Raw genomic sequence first — 17103 nt, forward strand, 5'->3', positions numbered from 1 at the left:
ATAAATTTGTTAGTCTCTAAGGTGCCACAAGTACTCCTGTTCTTTTTGCGGATACAGACTAACACGGTTGCTACTCTGAAACCTGTGCTTATTCTGCCATCCAAGATCAGTGTGATAAGTTTTTCAGGGCAGGGACTGTCTTTTTGTTCTGTTTGCAATGCCTAGCACAATGCGGTTACGGTCGGTGATTGGGGCTCCCAGATGCTACCACAATCTAAATTACTGCTACTAATAATAGGGTTGATCATACTGTATTTCATTAATCAATTGGCAACTTAAGGAAGAATCAATATATGTAGTGAAAACAAAGAAAACAAATGGTATCTTTTGACTTTTACACCTAAAGATTAAGAAGAGCATCAATCTACAGCTAGGGGATAAGGGGCTGATTCTCCACTGGGTTGCACTTTCATAGTCATGTACACCAGTGCAAAGAACTACCATTCTGATTTGGCTACACAAAGTACAAGGTGATGCAGAATCAGAGCCTGAGGTAACAACACAGTAACAATACAGACATAGCACACTCAATGGTGCCTCCTATGCAGCGGAGTCGGAACAGTTTATTCATTGTGGGCCCTGTAAAGTAATATTATTGCTTTATCATTTTCCTTGAATAGCTAAAGTTTATAGAACAGCCAAAAGAATCTTTCCATAGACATATCAGACAGGTAACATTCAAGGGACATCTTTCAGTTAAGCCAGAGTAACTACAGAGCAAATTGGAGTAATATCACACATCTGGGTTTATGCTGGAGTAACTGAGAGAAGACTTTGAACCTAAAACTCTTCTGTGTTTTCCTTTTTCTTCTTTTCTCTTTTGCTGTATCCAAAGTGTGTATAAATAAGTAAAAGGGATAAATTTGGTCCACTTGTTTTATCTAAACTGAACTGTATCCCACTGTTACATTGGGACTGGTTTTGAGGAGCATATTGTCTCTGCCCTGTTACAGGAAGGCCAGTTATATAGGGACAATACTGATTATAGACATGGAGAGGGCCACTGCCTTTGATATAGTGAAGTGCCACTGAGGAATCTTGGGTGCAGAGGGCTAATGGCATGATGGCAACTGGTGCCATCACAAATCTAAAGAACTTTGCTGAAATTACTGTGGAACTTCTGATTATTTATATTACAGCAGTGCCCAGAGTTCCAATCAGAATCAAGGCTTCATTGTGCTAGGTGTGGTACAAACACTTATGGAGACATAGGGTGAAATCCTGACCCTGCTGAAGCCAATGGCAAAACCCCCATTAACTTCAACGGGTCCAGGATTTCACCCATGGTTACAAACCAAGAGACTTATGTTTCCATACCTGAGTGTATCTTGGGTGTCACACTGCAAGTTGTTTTGATAAAGCCAGATATGCTGAAAGTTAGCCCTGTGCAAGGCAAGCCAGAGGCTTATCCATCATGTTAAGATACTTAAACTCTATTCATGAATAGAATCAACTGTAAGCACTCTTTTATACTTTCAGCATTTGTATTGGATCAGCCTTTAAACATATGAACCTAATGTACCTGAAAGTAAGGCCATTTTGGGAATAAGATGATAAAAATGGTTGTAAATACTTCTCTTCTTGGCAAACTTCCTCTTTCTATAATGACAGAGAGGTAGAGTGCAATGGGAATGTAGAGGAAAGGGTGTAAAGGAACATTAGGATTTACAGGATGCATGTTTTAATCCATTCATTTTTTCATTTCAATTTGTTTTTTTAAATGACAGAGATTCTGTATTCATCTTTGTCAGGACTTCAACAGCTTTGAACAACTGTGGTAGCACAGAAAACGGGCTGAAGATAGAGAACAGTCCATTTCTTATTAAATACCACATGCATATTTTATAACATGGGCAAATAGTACAGTATGAATTTCTTTGTTGCACAGACACTTTGGGTTGTGTTTTCTAGGTTTTTATTTGTATTAAACTCAACAATAAAGTTTTGAATAGTATACTTCTTTTACAGTTCTAAAATCAATAGACGTCATTGGTTAGCTTTCAGTACTATATGAAAAGTTTACAAAAACTAAATCTGCTATACACAATGTAATGCTGCCTAAGAATTATGAACACACTAGGACTAATGTTCTGATATTTTTTTAAAAAGAACATAAATAGCAATCCCTCTGTCTGAATAAGGGCTGACATTAAGAGATGTGAATGAAAGGTTAATCAGTCTGCTCTAGTGCACAGAACATGGGAGTGCAAATGTATGGAAAATTTAAGATAGCCTCATTAAGTCTGTATCAGCATTCAGAAGCAGAGCTGGTCGTGAAATGTATTTTATTTCCCACAAAAAAAAAATCAAAGAAAATGAAAACTTTTGATCTAAAATAATTCATTTTACAGTAGTTGAAAACAAACCATTTTGGGGGGTTAGAGGTTAATTTTTTTTGTAACGAAAACCTGAAAGATTTTGATAACATTTTGATAAAAAGGGCATTTTTCATCTAAAGTTTTTTGGGGGAATTTTTTCCCTGCCATTTCTAATTAGAAGACTCTCGCCTCTCCAGGACCCAATCCAAAGTCCATTGAAGTAAATGGAAAGATTCTGATTAACTTCAGAGTGTTTAGGAACAACATCCCCTCCCCCCACCACATATGTCAGGAAGAATGGTCTATTGCTTCTTGAGACCAACAGAGTAAAATAACCCAGCGAGATTATGATAAATACAGCTTCTTTCCTGTACATCAAACAGCAAAGCTAGAGTTACTGTGAGAGAGCAGGAGAAGAAAAATACACTGAGAAGCAAGGAGTCAGGGAAGTTATTTTTAAGTGCACTTGAGGGGTGGAGTTCTCTTTAATTTCTAACAATATAATCTTCAATAACATCTTCACTTTCCTTCTCATCAGTTCTTTTAACTGGGTTTATCCTATTGCAACTTTCAGTCCATCAGTAAAGTAGATTGACAGAAGAAGAATCAAGAAATACATTGCAGATTACTTTCAACTCAATTAACAACATTTGTCTCTTGCAAGGAAATTAACTCCCCCTCTGATTCCCAGGGCCTTTCTGTGTGTCACATTCCAAACATTCAGAAAAAAAAAAGTTGATGGTGCGATAGTTTAAGAGATTTATGTGCAGATGAGGTGATATAACCTTACTGTCCAGCAGTGAATAAGTGAGATCTGTTTAAAAAAACAAATGGTTGGGGTGGGGCTTAAGGACAAGCTTCTTTAAATAGCCTCTGTCTAAACATTATCAAATCCTATGATTTCATGCTTCTTGGCCTATGTATAAGGCCTTGTCTATACTGGCAGCCACGTGTAGGATACATGTAACTACATGCCACAGTGAAAAGCATGTTGTGCCCAGATCCTTTCCCCTCTGCCTTCCCCCTGCCAGAGCTCTCCCTGCTACTGGAGACTTTCCCTGTGATGGGACAAGGCTCCAGCAGCTCCCTGCTGCAGGGAAAGGCTCCAGCAGTGGGGAGCTGCTGGAGCTTTTCCCCACTGCCTCCCCACTTCTGGAGCCTTTCCTTGTGCTGGGAGGCCGTGGGACACTACACTGTTTTTAGCAGTGTCGCCATGGAAGACACTGCTTGGGCATTTGGAGAGCCATGAAGGGTACATACCCTAAGGTTCTGGCATGTCTTTACTCCACTCGGCTTAGCAACAGACATGCCAAACCCGTGGGAAAAAAACGCAGAAATTGGGGTTGTTTTTGGCTTAATTGGCTAGTGAGTTGCTTGTTGGCTAGTTTTTGGCTTGTAGCTTGTTGTACCTTGTTGCTTCTTTTTTTTGATCGGCTCCTGGCAAGCAGCGGCAAAGGGGAGGCAGTCAGGGGCAAGGGGGAGAGAGTCAGGGGTGCAAGTGGCCCCACCACAGTCCCAGACTGCACGCCGGGGGATCTAGTCACATAGGGCGTTGGGGGTTCTGAGGGATTGGCTTGTTTTGGCCTTGTTTTGAAATGGGATTAGCTTGATTTTTGGCTTATTGTGAAAGTCAGGGTGCTTATTTACCGCGTGAAAGTTGGCAACTGTGCTTAGCAGTGCCTCACCGTCTATTTATACCCTTGTTGGGAGGGGTGCAGTGTATGGACCATATACACCACCATAAGTGTAGACATAGCCTAAAATAAAACAACTGATCTGAATATAAATACACATTTTAAAAGATTTGTACTACTTTTTTGATTAAAGCCACCAATCTGTTATCTAACCCTAGCTAGAATACACAGGGTGCTTTAACTCTGTGCCAGTCTTTTTTCTTTAAACACAGAACACCCCAATATGATTACCTTGTGGTTTCGTTCAACACCTGTGTAATCTGCTTCAGGTGGGATCTTTATATGAAGCTCAGCTTCATAGGCTCCTTCCCCATCATTCCGTGGGTTTATTACGAGCATGACACAATTTTCTTCTCCAATGATTAGTTGATATTTATCTCTATAAAAACATACATCTGATCATGAACTTTGAAAATACATAATTAATTGGATTATAAACATGCACAATTAATCAACCTGTATGATCCATTTGCTCTCCTAGCATCTATACTCAAAAATGTAGCAATTTTCTAAAATACCTACCTTCAAGTTCTATGCACAACCAGCTACTTGACATAGAATTTCCAACACAAAAATAATCCCACGGAGAAACTCCACAGCAGGTTTGCAAATTGTGAAAAAGGGAGTGTACTCTAGAACAGTGAGGAAGGGGTCAGGGCAAATACATGTGCCATTGTGGACAGTCAAAGTGAGTTACAACAGAATATGGAAAGCAAGTTGTATTAAATTCCAAAGCCCTGATTGCACCCTACCTACACAGGAATAGCTGATGTAGGAGACTAAACTTCATGAGGGTCCCCGTTGCACTGTACCCTTGGAGTGGAGAAAAGTATAGTGGGATTTCAGCTCCCCTCTCTGCCTCTTTTTCCCCATGGAATGAGAAAGGATTTCAGCCCCCAAAACCAGCACATCTCCTGAGATCCACTGAAACTAGAGCGGGGCAAAATTTTTCAGACTAATATTTTATTCACCAACAAACCTGGGACTTGGCATCAGTAAGAAGGCATTGCTATAGCCAGCAACTGACCTGAGTTTCACATTTCATCTAGTAGTTAAGGCAGTTAGAAGTGTCTATATTTTCTTCTGAGCTGTTTTAATGACCACCTGTATTCTATTAGGTATAGCACACATATTTTTTTGTTTAAACTTACGGTGTAGCTGAAAGCTTCAAATCAGGAATGCACATGTTGTCCTCTCCACAATCCACCAGAATGTAAGCCTATTCAAAACATGAACCGGTGGTATTAGAGTTTTTCCTTGAAAAAAATCAATTCACTTCCTTGTTTTGATTATTACCAGCAATGCCACAAATGAAGGGGTTATTTCTGCAAGCCTTTACCCTCATGAGTAATCTCAATGACTATGTATGTAATGGTTTGTAAGATATGAATATATGAATCTTTTAAATTTTTCCCACTATAACTTGGGGCTTACATGTTCTACAATGCAACCACAACAGTAGTTCTGGAAGAGTTTTAAAAGATGCATTGTAATCTATTCCCATGAAATACATATTCTGAATTAATTAAACCCTTGTTGCATAACTTCTGTGAACACGATGATACACTATATTAAGAAAGATGCGACGGATAATATGTTTATATATAGAACATATTGCATGCAAGGTCCATACCTGCTCCCTAACAGTGCTTTCTTGATAATAGTTCAGTATTGGTTTCACAGCTAGGTCATCTACAAAAGTGGATTCATCCAAGCTGTAATTCAAACTAACACTGATTGGAGATAATTTATCTCGAAATTCTGTTTCATCCTGTGAAAGATAATCACATAATAAAAACAACACTTTAATTCACTCAAATTCAGGGTTTTGTCTCTATTGAAGGAATAAAACAATGATTCTTTGAAGAGCGTCTTTGAAGACATTTTTTGATTATGTGGTATAGTTAGGAAAGCGAGGTTACTCACCTGTAACTGGTGTTCTCAGAACACATTGCCTCCACAGACCCACACTCTGGAAGTAGCTTGCTGAGCTGCGTAGACTCAGAACTTTTTCAAAGCAGTAGCCTAGAATGAGGCCGTATCTAAAACTCCCATCAGTTCTTGACCACCTGGCAGGAATGGAGGGAGGGCACGTGTGGATCTGTGGAGGCAATATTGTTGGTTTGTTCCATAACCAAGGATTTATACACATCAGCCTTGGTAAAAGTCCACCATCTTTATTGCCTATGCAGTCCCTTATATACTGCTAAAGCCCTTCTTGTCCCCACCTCACCTTCCTCTGCCTTTCCAGGGTGGCCTTAATGCCTACCCAGACAGTGTATTAAGCAGTTCCAACTACAGGTGAGCAACACTAATCTTTTCTCCTTCATAAATATACCTCCACAAAGCCCCACTCTTGGAGATTGGGGAGCAGTAGTCATCCTGGAGGTTGTCTGAGGAGAAGACAAAGACTAAATGACAGCTCTACTAAACTATCTCTTCAGACTAGACAGCTATGTTGAACAAAGGTTTAAAGCAATACTCCAGAGGGCTCCATATATTTCTTAGCTACTGGGATTTGGTGGAAATATGCCCATGAGGCTGCTATGGGTCTTTCAAGGATTCTGAATAAAATGGATGTGGTGACTCTCTCAACTGATAACCCTCACTTCTTTTTCCTTCACAGAGGAAGTGGATTAAGCAGATAGATGCTTAATATTAGCTATTTAGGACTCCAGATCTGTCAAATAAGAAAAAGAGGGGTTCACTGTATGAAGGGAGGATAAGTCACTATTATCATTATTACTTTTCACTTATGTCCCACTTTTCCTTCATAGATCTCAAAGTGGTTTATAAAGGTGGGTAACCATTATTATCCTAGTTTCATAGCTGAAGAAACTGGGACACCAAGAGCTTAACTGATTTACCCAAGTCTTTTTGCTTTATAGTTATTTTCTAATGAGTTTCAGTGTTTTGTTCTCATGCACTAGAACATCATCAGTGTGTGCTGTGCCACTGTTTACATCCAAATAACTTTGTTTCTTGCTTCCTGAAAATGTTTCTATTAAAATTACAAGATCTAATTATATTTATTTGACAAAACCTACATTTTAGCCCTAAACTGCTTGATGGAGTCCCTTTGAAATAGATATTGAAAAGTGAATGATCATTAAATTTAATATTTTAATGCAGTTAGCTTACCGTAGATAGAATAAGTGATTTACACAGTATATGCATGCTTTAGGATAGGGGAAAACTTAGGCAGAATTGCAGGAAAAACTTCCTGACATTAAAACATATGTGGCTGAGGACTACTCTCCCACAGGAAGTCCCATTCCTTGAACTCAACTGGACAAAAGATTTGTATGGAACTACACCTCTACCCCAATATAACGCGACCCGATATAACAAGAATTCGGATATAACACAGTAAAGCAGCTCTCCGGGGGGAGGGAGGGGCTGCACGCTCCGGTGGATCAAAGCAAGTTTGATATAACGCGGTTTCACCTATAACGCGGTAAGATTTTTTGGCTCCCGAGGACAGCGTTATATCGGGGTAGAGGTGTATCTCATTGACTAAGGAATGGACAAGGTGACCTAATAGGTCTTTCTCACATTTAATTTTGTGATTATAGAATGTTCATGATAAGTGCTCTTTACTTTTTGATCATTCGTATTTCTGAGATTAATAACATGACTGGCATTTTCCTATATATATATAGAGAGAGAGAGAGAGGACTATAACAGCGTTTAAAAGAGAACTGGATAAATTCATGGTGGTTAAGTCCATTAATGGCTATTAGCCAGGATGGGTAAGGAATGGTGTCCCTAGCCTCTGTTTGTCAGAGGATGGAGATGGATGGCAGGAGAGAGATCACTTGATCATTGCCTGTTAGGTCCACTCCCTCTGGGGCACCTGGCATTGGCCACTGTTGGTAGACAGGATACTGGGCTAGATGGACCTTTGGTCTGACCCAGTACGGCCATTCTTATGTTCTTACGTTCTTATATTTTATTCCTCCCATAATACTAAAACTATGAGATGACAGCTAAGAATATGTTAAACAACTTACTCGAAGATAAACAACAAAGTCCCGGCAATGGAGCTGTTTCTGTCTTTCTATCACAATAGGGAAGAAATGATGTGATTGATGGTAATCAAAGAAGAGGGTCCTTTTAACAGCTCCTTTCTGTTTCAATGAATCTAATTGCAATTCAGCTTGCAGTGCTAGAGAATGTAAGTAAATTAAACATTTAACATGGAAAGAAAAAATGGTGAACAAAATTATAGCTAATGTCAATAACAAACTCTTTCCAGTAAAAATCAAAGTCTACATTTCAAAATGGGTTGCTAGTTTACAGCACACTAGACATTGATCCAAAGTACAGAATATGTATAATTTGAATTAATCTTTGTAAATTTATTTTCACAGTCAACATGCACTGTACACAATTTCTATTTCCTAAGATTCTTTCTTTTAAAAGCATTACAAAATAGTCAAGTTCTTGCTTTTATTTTGGCAATTGGATAAACCTTGCTCAGTTTAAATAAACAAAACAAAAACAGGCAGTATTTTCTTAACTTATAAAGGACCCAATGCTGTATTCTTTGAATGCAGTCAAAATATCCAACTCAAATCAATGAGCCATAAATAAATTCATAGGTATATAAAACTTTCTTACCTATCTTATCTGAAATACTTTGACCTTCAAAAGCCACACAGACTTTTACAGTAAAACTGTAAAAAGCAACAAAGAAAAATAATTAACAGATAGAGCTTTGTACTGAGTCACTGATTCCATTATTTCTCAGACCGCCTTTCCCCCTTCTCAAAAGTTGTTACAGAGCGTTCACTGTCCTGAACCAATTCAGCAATCTGTCTCACTAGCTCTGTATCAAGCAGCTACACACAGTCCTTTTTTAGTTTCTTATGATGGAATTAAAAAAACTATCTGTGCATGTACCCAGCTCACAATCCTGTATTCCTTGCACACCAAAAACCCCAAAGGATGAAATCCTGATTCCACCGAAATCAATGACTAAAACTCCCATGTACTTCAGCGGGCCAGGAATTCACGGAAATACTTAAACAGAACTTTTTTAGTGCACAAGGAATTAGAGATCAGGCCAGAGAGTTTTCCATTTCAATTTAAAACTTTGCTGGAGTTGTCTATCAGGTCAAGCCCTAAAAGTAAAAGGTCAGAGAAATTAATTTTTCAGTGTTTGTTATTTATTACATAAATGCATTGAAACTGTATGCTAATAGCTTTATTTCTGGTGTGCGTTTTTCAAATCCCATGGCAAACGCTGTTCTCAACATAACGGCTAGCAACATCCATGTCATTAAAGATAATCATACTGCACAAACTTCAACACATAGCCACCTAAATTATATATTTAAAATTGCCCACTTTCTTTTCTCTACATGTCATGTCACTGATCCTGACTAATACTGAAAAATTAAAAGAGAAGACCTTCTCTAACTATAGAGACTGACAGCACTTTATTTTAGCAAATTCTAGTGTATGTATTTTCCTTAATAAATCCATTATTTTTATCTAATCCACATATGTAACGGTGAAACCATAAAATTTATTACTGGTTGTGGAAAGGTTTCATTTTACAAAGAGATGTTTTATTACACAATACAAAATATAAATGTTTAATGAAATTACATTCAAAAGCTTTCACAAATAACCACTGATGATCTGTTAAACCATTATAACAAGGTTAATGCTATTAGAAAGGCTTGACTTCCTGCTAATAGACACCACTGGAAACCCATCTTTAGTAACATGCTCTTGATGTCTAGTACTTGACACTACATACTAAAGTCCCAATTCTGCAAACCCATACTCCCACACGTAGTCCCATAGTTAGTCATGGGAATACTCATTTGAATAAGGGTTGCAGGGTGGGATATTAAAACTTGAAAATCTCCCTAGTTACTAATGATTCTTAGAGACTATTACAATCAGTCTACACAGAGCCCGGTCAGCATCGGAACTATAAAATTGGCACATTTCACGTCAGACAATGACACAAGTTAGATAAAATCCAAACATTTCTGAACTGGTCATTGCTTTTAAATACTACGCTAATGTTATGGTATGTACCAACATAGTCATGTAGTCAGCTCAAAACTAGTAATGTTACCTCTAAAATAACCTCTAATCATATTGTAACTGTGTATCAGCTTCCTCTGACAAGTATAATAAAAATGTGCCACATCTGGGATTCATATAACTCACATGACCTTACTCAACATCTTCCTTCAGGGCAAACAATTTCCTTCATACCATTAAGCAAGACTTCACCATAGGCTCCAGAGACTATTAGAAGTGTTGATTCCAATTCCCCTGAAAAACTGCAAATTTGGGCCTATTTACATTTCTCCTAGAATTACCAATTAGAGATGAATAACTGACCATTTCTAAATATATGGGACAGCGTAGAGTGGGCATTAAATGGAGAACATATACTTTGTTGAACTGATATGCAAAGAATTTAGTCATCAGCCTTTATAGGCCAAATTGTGGCACAGCTAGGGCAGCCGTGCAGGAAAGTAAGGAGGTACAAAGTGCCCTCTTATACCCCTGTGGCAGCTATCTGCACAACAGGTAAGAGGAATCAGACTTTGTGGAGTGGGTATCCCCTCCCCATTCAGGTGGGTGGGAGCTGTAGGGAGTAGGCAGAATCTTGACTCTGCCCTCTCAATGCCCCTGGTGGTGTAGCTAAGCTACTGTGTCAGACAGCGTGCTGGGTATAAATCCATCACAGTGTACTCTTGCCCTGCAGCAGAAGGGAAACCCCTTCACAAGTCAAAATCCCCTTCCTTGGCTGACCCAGGGACAGCGCAACACGGCTGATGTGGAGGGGATCTTTGCAAAGTGATGCGTGTCACTCAGATTAAGTGAAATTTAAGATTAAGGTGTCCCTTTAAGATTAGGAAATGTGTATGGTACGTATATTTAAAGCAGGACTTACATAAAACGACTTTAAAATACATTATGCTGTTTGTAGTTTGAATTAAAAAGTAATTATTGAAACAATACAATTTTAATGTATTTTGAACAGTTGAGAATTACAATGATATGTTAAAGATAGGTTAGGAACGTTGTGGTTTAGTCCAAGATCCTACTCTGCTTTCATAAACGCAGCAGATCTTCATATGACTGAGATCAGTTAGTTTGCCCTTATATAAAAATCAAGGCTCATCCTTCCCTTCCAGGAAGAATAGGACCAAGAGGTGAATGTTTACATGGAAGAGCTTTTGCAGATCTGTCAGTCCACTGCAACCTCCCCTCTGAGAGATAGGGCCAGTAAGACTATGGAGTAGGCAGTGTTTGGGTCCTCCAGCACCCCTGCTGAGCAGAGATCTACAGCATATTCAAGAGGCCCCAGGAGTCTCTAACTGAATGCAAAGATCCCCCCCCACTTCTGGGCTCCCCACAGCTGAGACAACATAACCAGCACCATTGCCTCACTGCCCATGGGTTCCTGCCCCAGATGCCTTGTCTTTGAAACATGTGGAGAGGATGTTACTCTCTTTAGAGCAGCAGTAGGGTTGCCAACTTTCTAATTGCACAACACCCTTGCCCCGCCCCTTCTCTGAGGCCCGGCTCCTACCCACTCCATCCCCCCTCCCTCTGTTACTCGCTGTCCCCTACCCCCACTCACTTTCACTGGGCTGGGGCAGGGGGTTGGGGTACAGGAGGGGTGAGGGCTCTGGCTGGGGGTGTGGGCTCTGGATGAGAGGTTTGGGTGCAGGAGGGGGCTCCAGGCTGGGGTCAAGGGGTTTGGAATGTGGGAGTGGACTCAGGGCTGGGGCAGGGGGTTGGGGTGTGGGCGGGGGCTCAGGGCTGGGGGAGGAGGTTGGGGTGCGGGAGAGGGTGCGGGTTCCAGGAGGGGGCTCAGGGCTTGGGCAAGGAGTTGGGGTGTGAGCTCTGGGAGAGAATTAGGGTGCAAGATGGGACTCAGGGCTGGGCTGGAGGTTGGGGTGCAGTAGGGGGTGCAGGCTCTGGGAGGGAGTTAGGGTGCAGTAGGGGGTTTGACCTGGGGCGGGGGGATGGGGTGCAGGTTCGGGCTCCAGCCAGGTGGCACTTATCTCAGGCAGCTTCCGGTCGGCAGTACAGCGGGGCTAAGGCAGGCTCCCTGACTGCCCTGGTTCTCTGCGGCTCCCGGAAGCGGCCGGCACATCCAGCTCCTAGGCACATCCATTTCCTAGGCACCGGGGCAGCCAGATGGCTCTGTGCACTACCCGCGCCCGCAGGCACCACCCCCGCAGCTCCCATTGGCTGCTGTTCCTGGCCAATGGGAGCGGCGGAGCCAGTGCTTGGGGCGGGGACAGCCCGTGGAGCTTCCCTAATCTCCCCTGCACCTAGGGACCCCATGGACATGCTGGCTGTTTCCGGGAGCTGCGTGGATCCAGGGCAGTCAGGGAGCCTGCCTTAGCCTTGCTGTGCCACCAACTGGACTTTTAACAGCCCGGTCAGCGGTGCTGACTGGAGCTGCCATGGTCCCTTTTCGACTGGACATTCTGGTTGAAAACCGGATGCCTGGCAACCCTAAGCAGCAATAGTCTTCATACGGTAAAATATTGCCTTTCTGAGAAGAGAATATGACCTGTTTAGAGTCTGTCCCCCAAACTCTTCCACCTTGGTCCTGCTCCCTCGGTCAGATGGATTGTACCCTGCCCCCCACACACTGATGCAGTAGGCAACAGATGTGGCTACTAGGGTTGGTTGAAAACAGGAGTTATTATCCATTAAAATTTTGAAACAAAATGAAAAATTTCTGTTTCGTTTGAAATTTTTTGCAGCTGTTTCTGATGAAACAAACCAAATTCAAACGATTCTAAATGAGAATTTTGTCAGTTTTGTTTTCTTTTCCCCCCTGGTCTCTCTATTCCCCCCAAGTAAAAATTTTCATTTAGAATAATTTTGTTGGAAAAAACAGAAAATTTAATTTCAAATGATGATCATTTTTCAAGAAAATTATCATTTTGCTCCCAAAAGTCATTTATAATCAATGAAACTTGGAGGAAAATGTTTGACCAGATCTAGTGGCTACACAGCCAGGGATACAGCAGCATAACTGCCTTCGCCTTATGCACACCCTCTCCGTCCCTCCCCTACACCTGCAGTTGGGGTCCATGTGCTCACCTTCACACTATGTGAGCAGAGACATGACTATGGCTGTACATGAAAATGGCGCTCTACCCTTCTGAAAGGGGCACTTAGCAGTATGTATACAGGGTATGGGTGACACAGCAGAGCTTGGCAATACAAACTCTAAGTGGAATTTACTATATTTAATTATACAGTGTAAAAATCAAGAGAATGAAAAACTCATCTCTCAGGATCAGATCCTCTGCTGATGGGAATCCTCACAGTTCCATTGATTTCAATGGCGCTATGAGGTTTTACACCAGCGGGGGATTTGTCTTTTAGTATCTTGTCAAATCCAAGTGATATTTTGGATCATTAATTTAAACTACATTAGTATTTACTTTGCATGCTAGTGTGAAGACTGGGTACTGTGCATTTGTACTACTGCCCACTTCTGGATGGAATTGGAACTGCACATCATAGGCCCTTGAAATGCTAGCACAGCTAATGTGAGCTCCTTTAGCTCAAGTGCTAGTGAGCTGTGCTTTAGAAACAGGATGATCCAACTTGTGTTCCTTGTGCCATCCTGGTGCACAGCACAGACACAACTGTGAAATCATAAATTGCACAAAATTTGACACTGGGAATATCTAAAGAGATCACACAGTTTAGTCATAAACGTCATGAGATTGGCGGTAAGTTAACTATTTTGAAAGTAGCATCAAGTTTAAGGGAGATCTTGTGATGTTTAAATGGGCTTGTTTGTACTATAAGGCACTCTATGCTTGTAAGAAGTGGGAAAAGCTAAAAATAATAGATTTTATAATAAGTAAGGCCAAGAGAGTTAGAGCAGTTAAGCAAGACTGGAGTCAGAAGGGTTTCTGAAATCTGGAAAGTTGATTTATAGCTCTGTGGAAAAATAGAACGAGTTCAACTTTCAAACTTCTTACAAACGCAAGTTGGTATGGTGATTACTCAACAAGCAGGACAATTTTGAACAATTAAAGGAAGAGAACTGCTGTAGATAAGAAACAACTGGGAAATGGCATCTTTGTCCTTTGGCTGTATGGCCTTGTCTGTATAATCAGTCTTGGATGACATGGAGGTAAGAACACCAGAGTCTTGTCTGCCCTATAGTGTCTATCATGGCTACCACCATGAGAGCTACACTGGCGGCTATAAAATGAAGCGCATGATTGAACAGACAACAAGGTTTTTTCTCCAAACCTTAAGACAACAGAACAGTTTGCTTGAAATAAATCTATACCCTTCAATCTGATGTAAAAAAACCACACCAGTGTATTTTAATTCTAACACAACTAAATATTACAGAAATTTAAAAAGTGATCGCGAGATATGATACATGCAGTTGCATCTCTCTAATTATCTTATTATAAGTTTTCTGCCTTGAATTTAGGCGCAAACAAAAGCTAGTGAATCTTTGTATATATAGTTACTCATGTCTTTTGTGCCAGCTGAATATTTGACTTTGTGAATATCTGTAAATATTATTTAAAATACATTGGTTTTGCCTTGTGACTCAATTAATGCCTAGCCGTTATCCATCCCCAAGGAGAGATGTATAAAGTCACAAATCACCACCTTATGGAGCCTGGAGACTCAAAGCTTGGTCTGTCAAAAGCAAGGTGTGATGTAGGTTACACATTCCACAGTGTGGAAAGGCTGGACTGTAGAAATTTTTTTGACAGAATAGTTTTCTGCTGAGAGATGGAATTTCATTGAAATAGACATGTTTTGTAGGAATATGTCAATTGTGACAAAATTTTCCTTGGGAAAAGGTCAAAAGAAATAGTTTGACTTTCTTGTTCTATTGTGACAGTATTAAAATGTTTTAACTTTCATTTAGATTCATGTGGACTTTTATAGTCTATTAAATATTCACTTAAATATATTGTAATATATTACATTTGTTGTAATATATTACATTTAATATTGTAAGACTCTAAAGGCAAAACAAAATGAATCAAAATTATTTAAATAAAACAATAAAGTTCCCACCAAACATGTTGATATTGATTAAACTACATTTCCTCTGCTCAATATGGGTGTTGGAGGACTCAACCTGTGCCTACACCATTGTCTTGCCAGTCTTGCCTCTCAGAGGGGAGATGCAGTGTACTGGCAGAACAGCAAAAGTTCAAGTCTTTCATATAAATGTTTCCCTCTTCGTTCTGTTTTCTATGGAAGGGAAGAATGAGTCTTGGCTTTTACTTAAGAGCTGAGCAACTGATCTATCATATGAAATGCATTATAATTTGCTGTGTTTACGACAACAGAATAGGGTCTTTGATTAATCTACAAAATGTTCCTAACCTTTAACTAGCATTTCAGTATCATTCTAAACTGTTCTATTCTTAGTATCTTAGCCGAAGTAAAATGCATGGACTAGATCATGATTATGAAGGTATAGATCATATAAAAGTCAGAACAAAATGACTCAGTGGTCCTGACTTGAACTTTTTTCGAATTTTTGTTTTATGGAAATTTTTGAAATTGCGGGCTTTTCCCCCCAATCTGGAACATTTTTTTTTTGTCTCAAGATATCAGACTTTTCCCTGGAAGGGAAATTCCAATTTTCATCCATCTCTCCTGAACTGAAGTTTGTAATAGAAAAATTTGATTTTGGTTTGTCGATGTGGAGATATGTAATGCATAAAGAATTTGATTGGGGACATATCAATACGATAAACAGAAATGATTGTCAGTTCCTAATACTACTTATTTACTATTATTGATAATTCATTCAACACAAAGGGAAAGGTGGTTAAAGATTTGATACTATCACCTCCTATTCTGTTCACATATGAATCCTTGCCAGCTACTCCACAAACATCTACAGCTGAGCAGCAGAGGCAGATACCCCTCTATTTTGGTGAACTATTCACTCAAACACATAACAGTCAGCTATTTCTGTGTGAAAAATGTAACTCCTCAAATTCGTCATTTTAAGTTACCTTTAGAAGCTCCAGTGTTTATACTTTCAGGTTGCCATGGTAAAAATCATTACCCCATGCCTAATGCACAGAAATCTGTATTCAAGTCACTCCAACCAAAGTTTTCAAATGCCTAAATCCATATTTTCTGGGATACTGATCATATCATTTGAACTGATGGGAGTAGCAAGTACTTAGCACTAGAAATGATCAAAGATTATTAACTCCCTCTCCCCCAAAACAACTCCCCTGAAAAATGTCAGAGTTGTTTCCATTTTGCAAGGTTCAAAACTGACCCACTCTTTGTTTTTTTCCTCCAAAAATTGTCACTATTATTTATTTATTTTTTATTAAAAGTTTTATAGACATTTTTCATTTACCGAAAACCTGGTTTACTGAAAATTTTCAACAAACCATTTCAACAGTGGATTAGATGATAAATTTTAATTACAATGTTGCAATTTTTTCTTTGGCAAAGAACATCACCCCATTTTACAGAGTGGGAAGTGGAGGCTTAGAAATGGTAAAATGCTTGTGTGAGGGATTACCATAGTTTGATAGATTTACAGAGAGTGGACAGTCAGCACTTCCGAAAATTAGACTCTCCAAAATGCCTCAGATTAGTCCCCCAGAAATGGAGATATTCAAATCAAAAGTCACAAATTTAGGCCATGAGTTCTAACCCTGATTTCGATACCTTTTTGCTGTAAAGCCTTAGGCAAGTCAGTTAACTTCTCTGAACTTCAGTTCCCTCATCGCTAAAATGGGAATAGTACTATTTGCCTACTTCATACAAATGTTGTGAGGCCAAACTAAACACCATTTGTAAAGTGTGATTAAAGTGTAAAACAGCAGTCAGGCCAATAGGTGCTCAGATATCATTGTGATAAGCAATGGCACTGGAACATTTTTAATAGTGGGGGTGCTAAAAGCCAGCCCCCTTTCCCCTGTCCACCCTACCCCCCCAGAGCTGAGGCCGGGAGCAAAGGCCCAGGCATGGGACGGCAGCCGGGACCCCACACATGTGGGGTGGTAGCAGAGCCCAGGAGTGCTGCAGCACCCCCCGCACTCCTAGTTCCTGCGCCT

General features: G+C 40.1%; 1 protein-coding gene across 1 annotated transcript in view; it reads right to left on the minus strand.

Annotated features, from left to right (window-relative positions):
* ITGA8 (integrin subunit alpha 8) overlaps positions 1 to 17103 on the minus strand; it is a 170758-nt gene that overhangs the window by 77420 nt on the left and 76235 nt on the right. The window contains exons 16-20 of the mRNA XM_024208854.3: positions 8636 to 8691; positions 8026 to 8180; positions 5646 to 5783; positions 5164 to 5231; positions 4244 to 4391 (exon numbers count right to left, since the gene is read on the minus strand). Coding sequence (XP_024064622.1) covers positions 4244 to 4391; positions 5164 to 5231; positions 5646 to 5783; positions 8026 to 8180; positions 8636 to 8691 — 565 coding nt within the window. The remainder of the gene's footprint in view (positions 1 to 4243; positions 4392 to 5163; positions 5232 to 5645; positions 5784 to 8025; positions 8181 to 8635; positions 8692 to 17103) is intronic.

This window comes from Terrapene carolina, unplaced genomic scaffold, assembly GCF_002925995.2.
Source record: "Terrapene carolina triunguis isolate 2854851 unplaced genomic scaffold, T_m_triunguis-2.0 Scaffold84, whole genome shotgun sequence".
NCBI classification, from domain to species: Eukaryota; Metazoa; Chordata; order Testudines; family Emydidae; genus Terrapene; species Terrapene triunguis.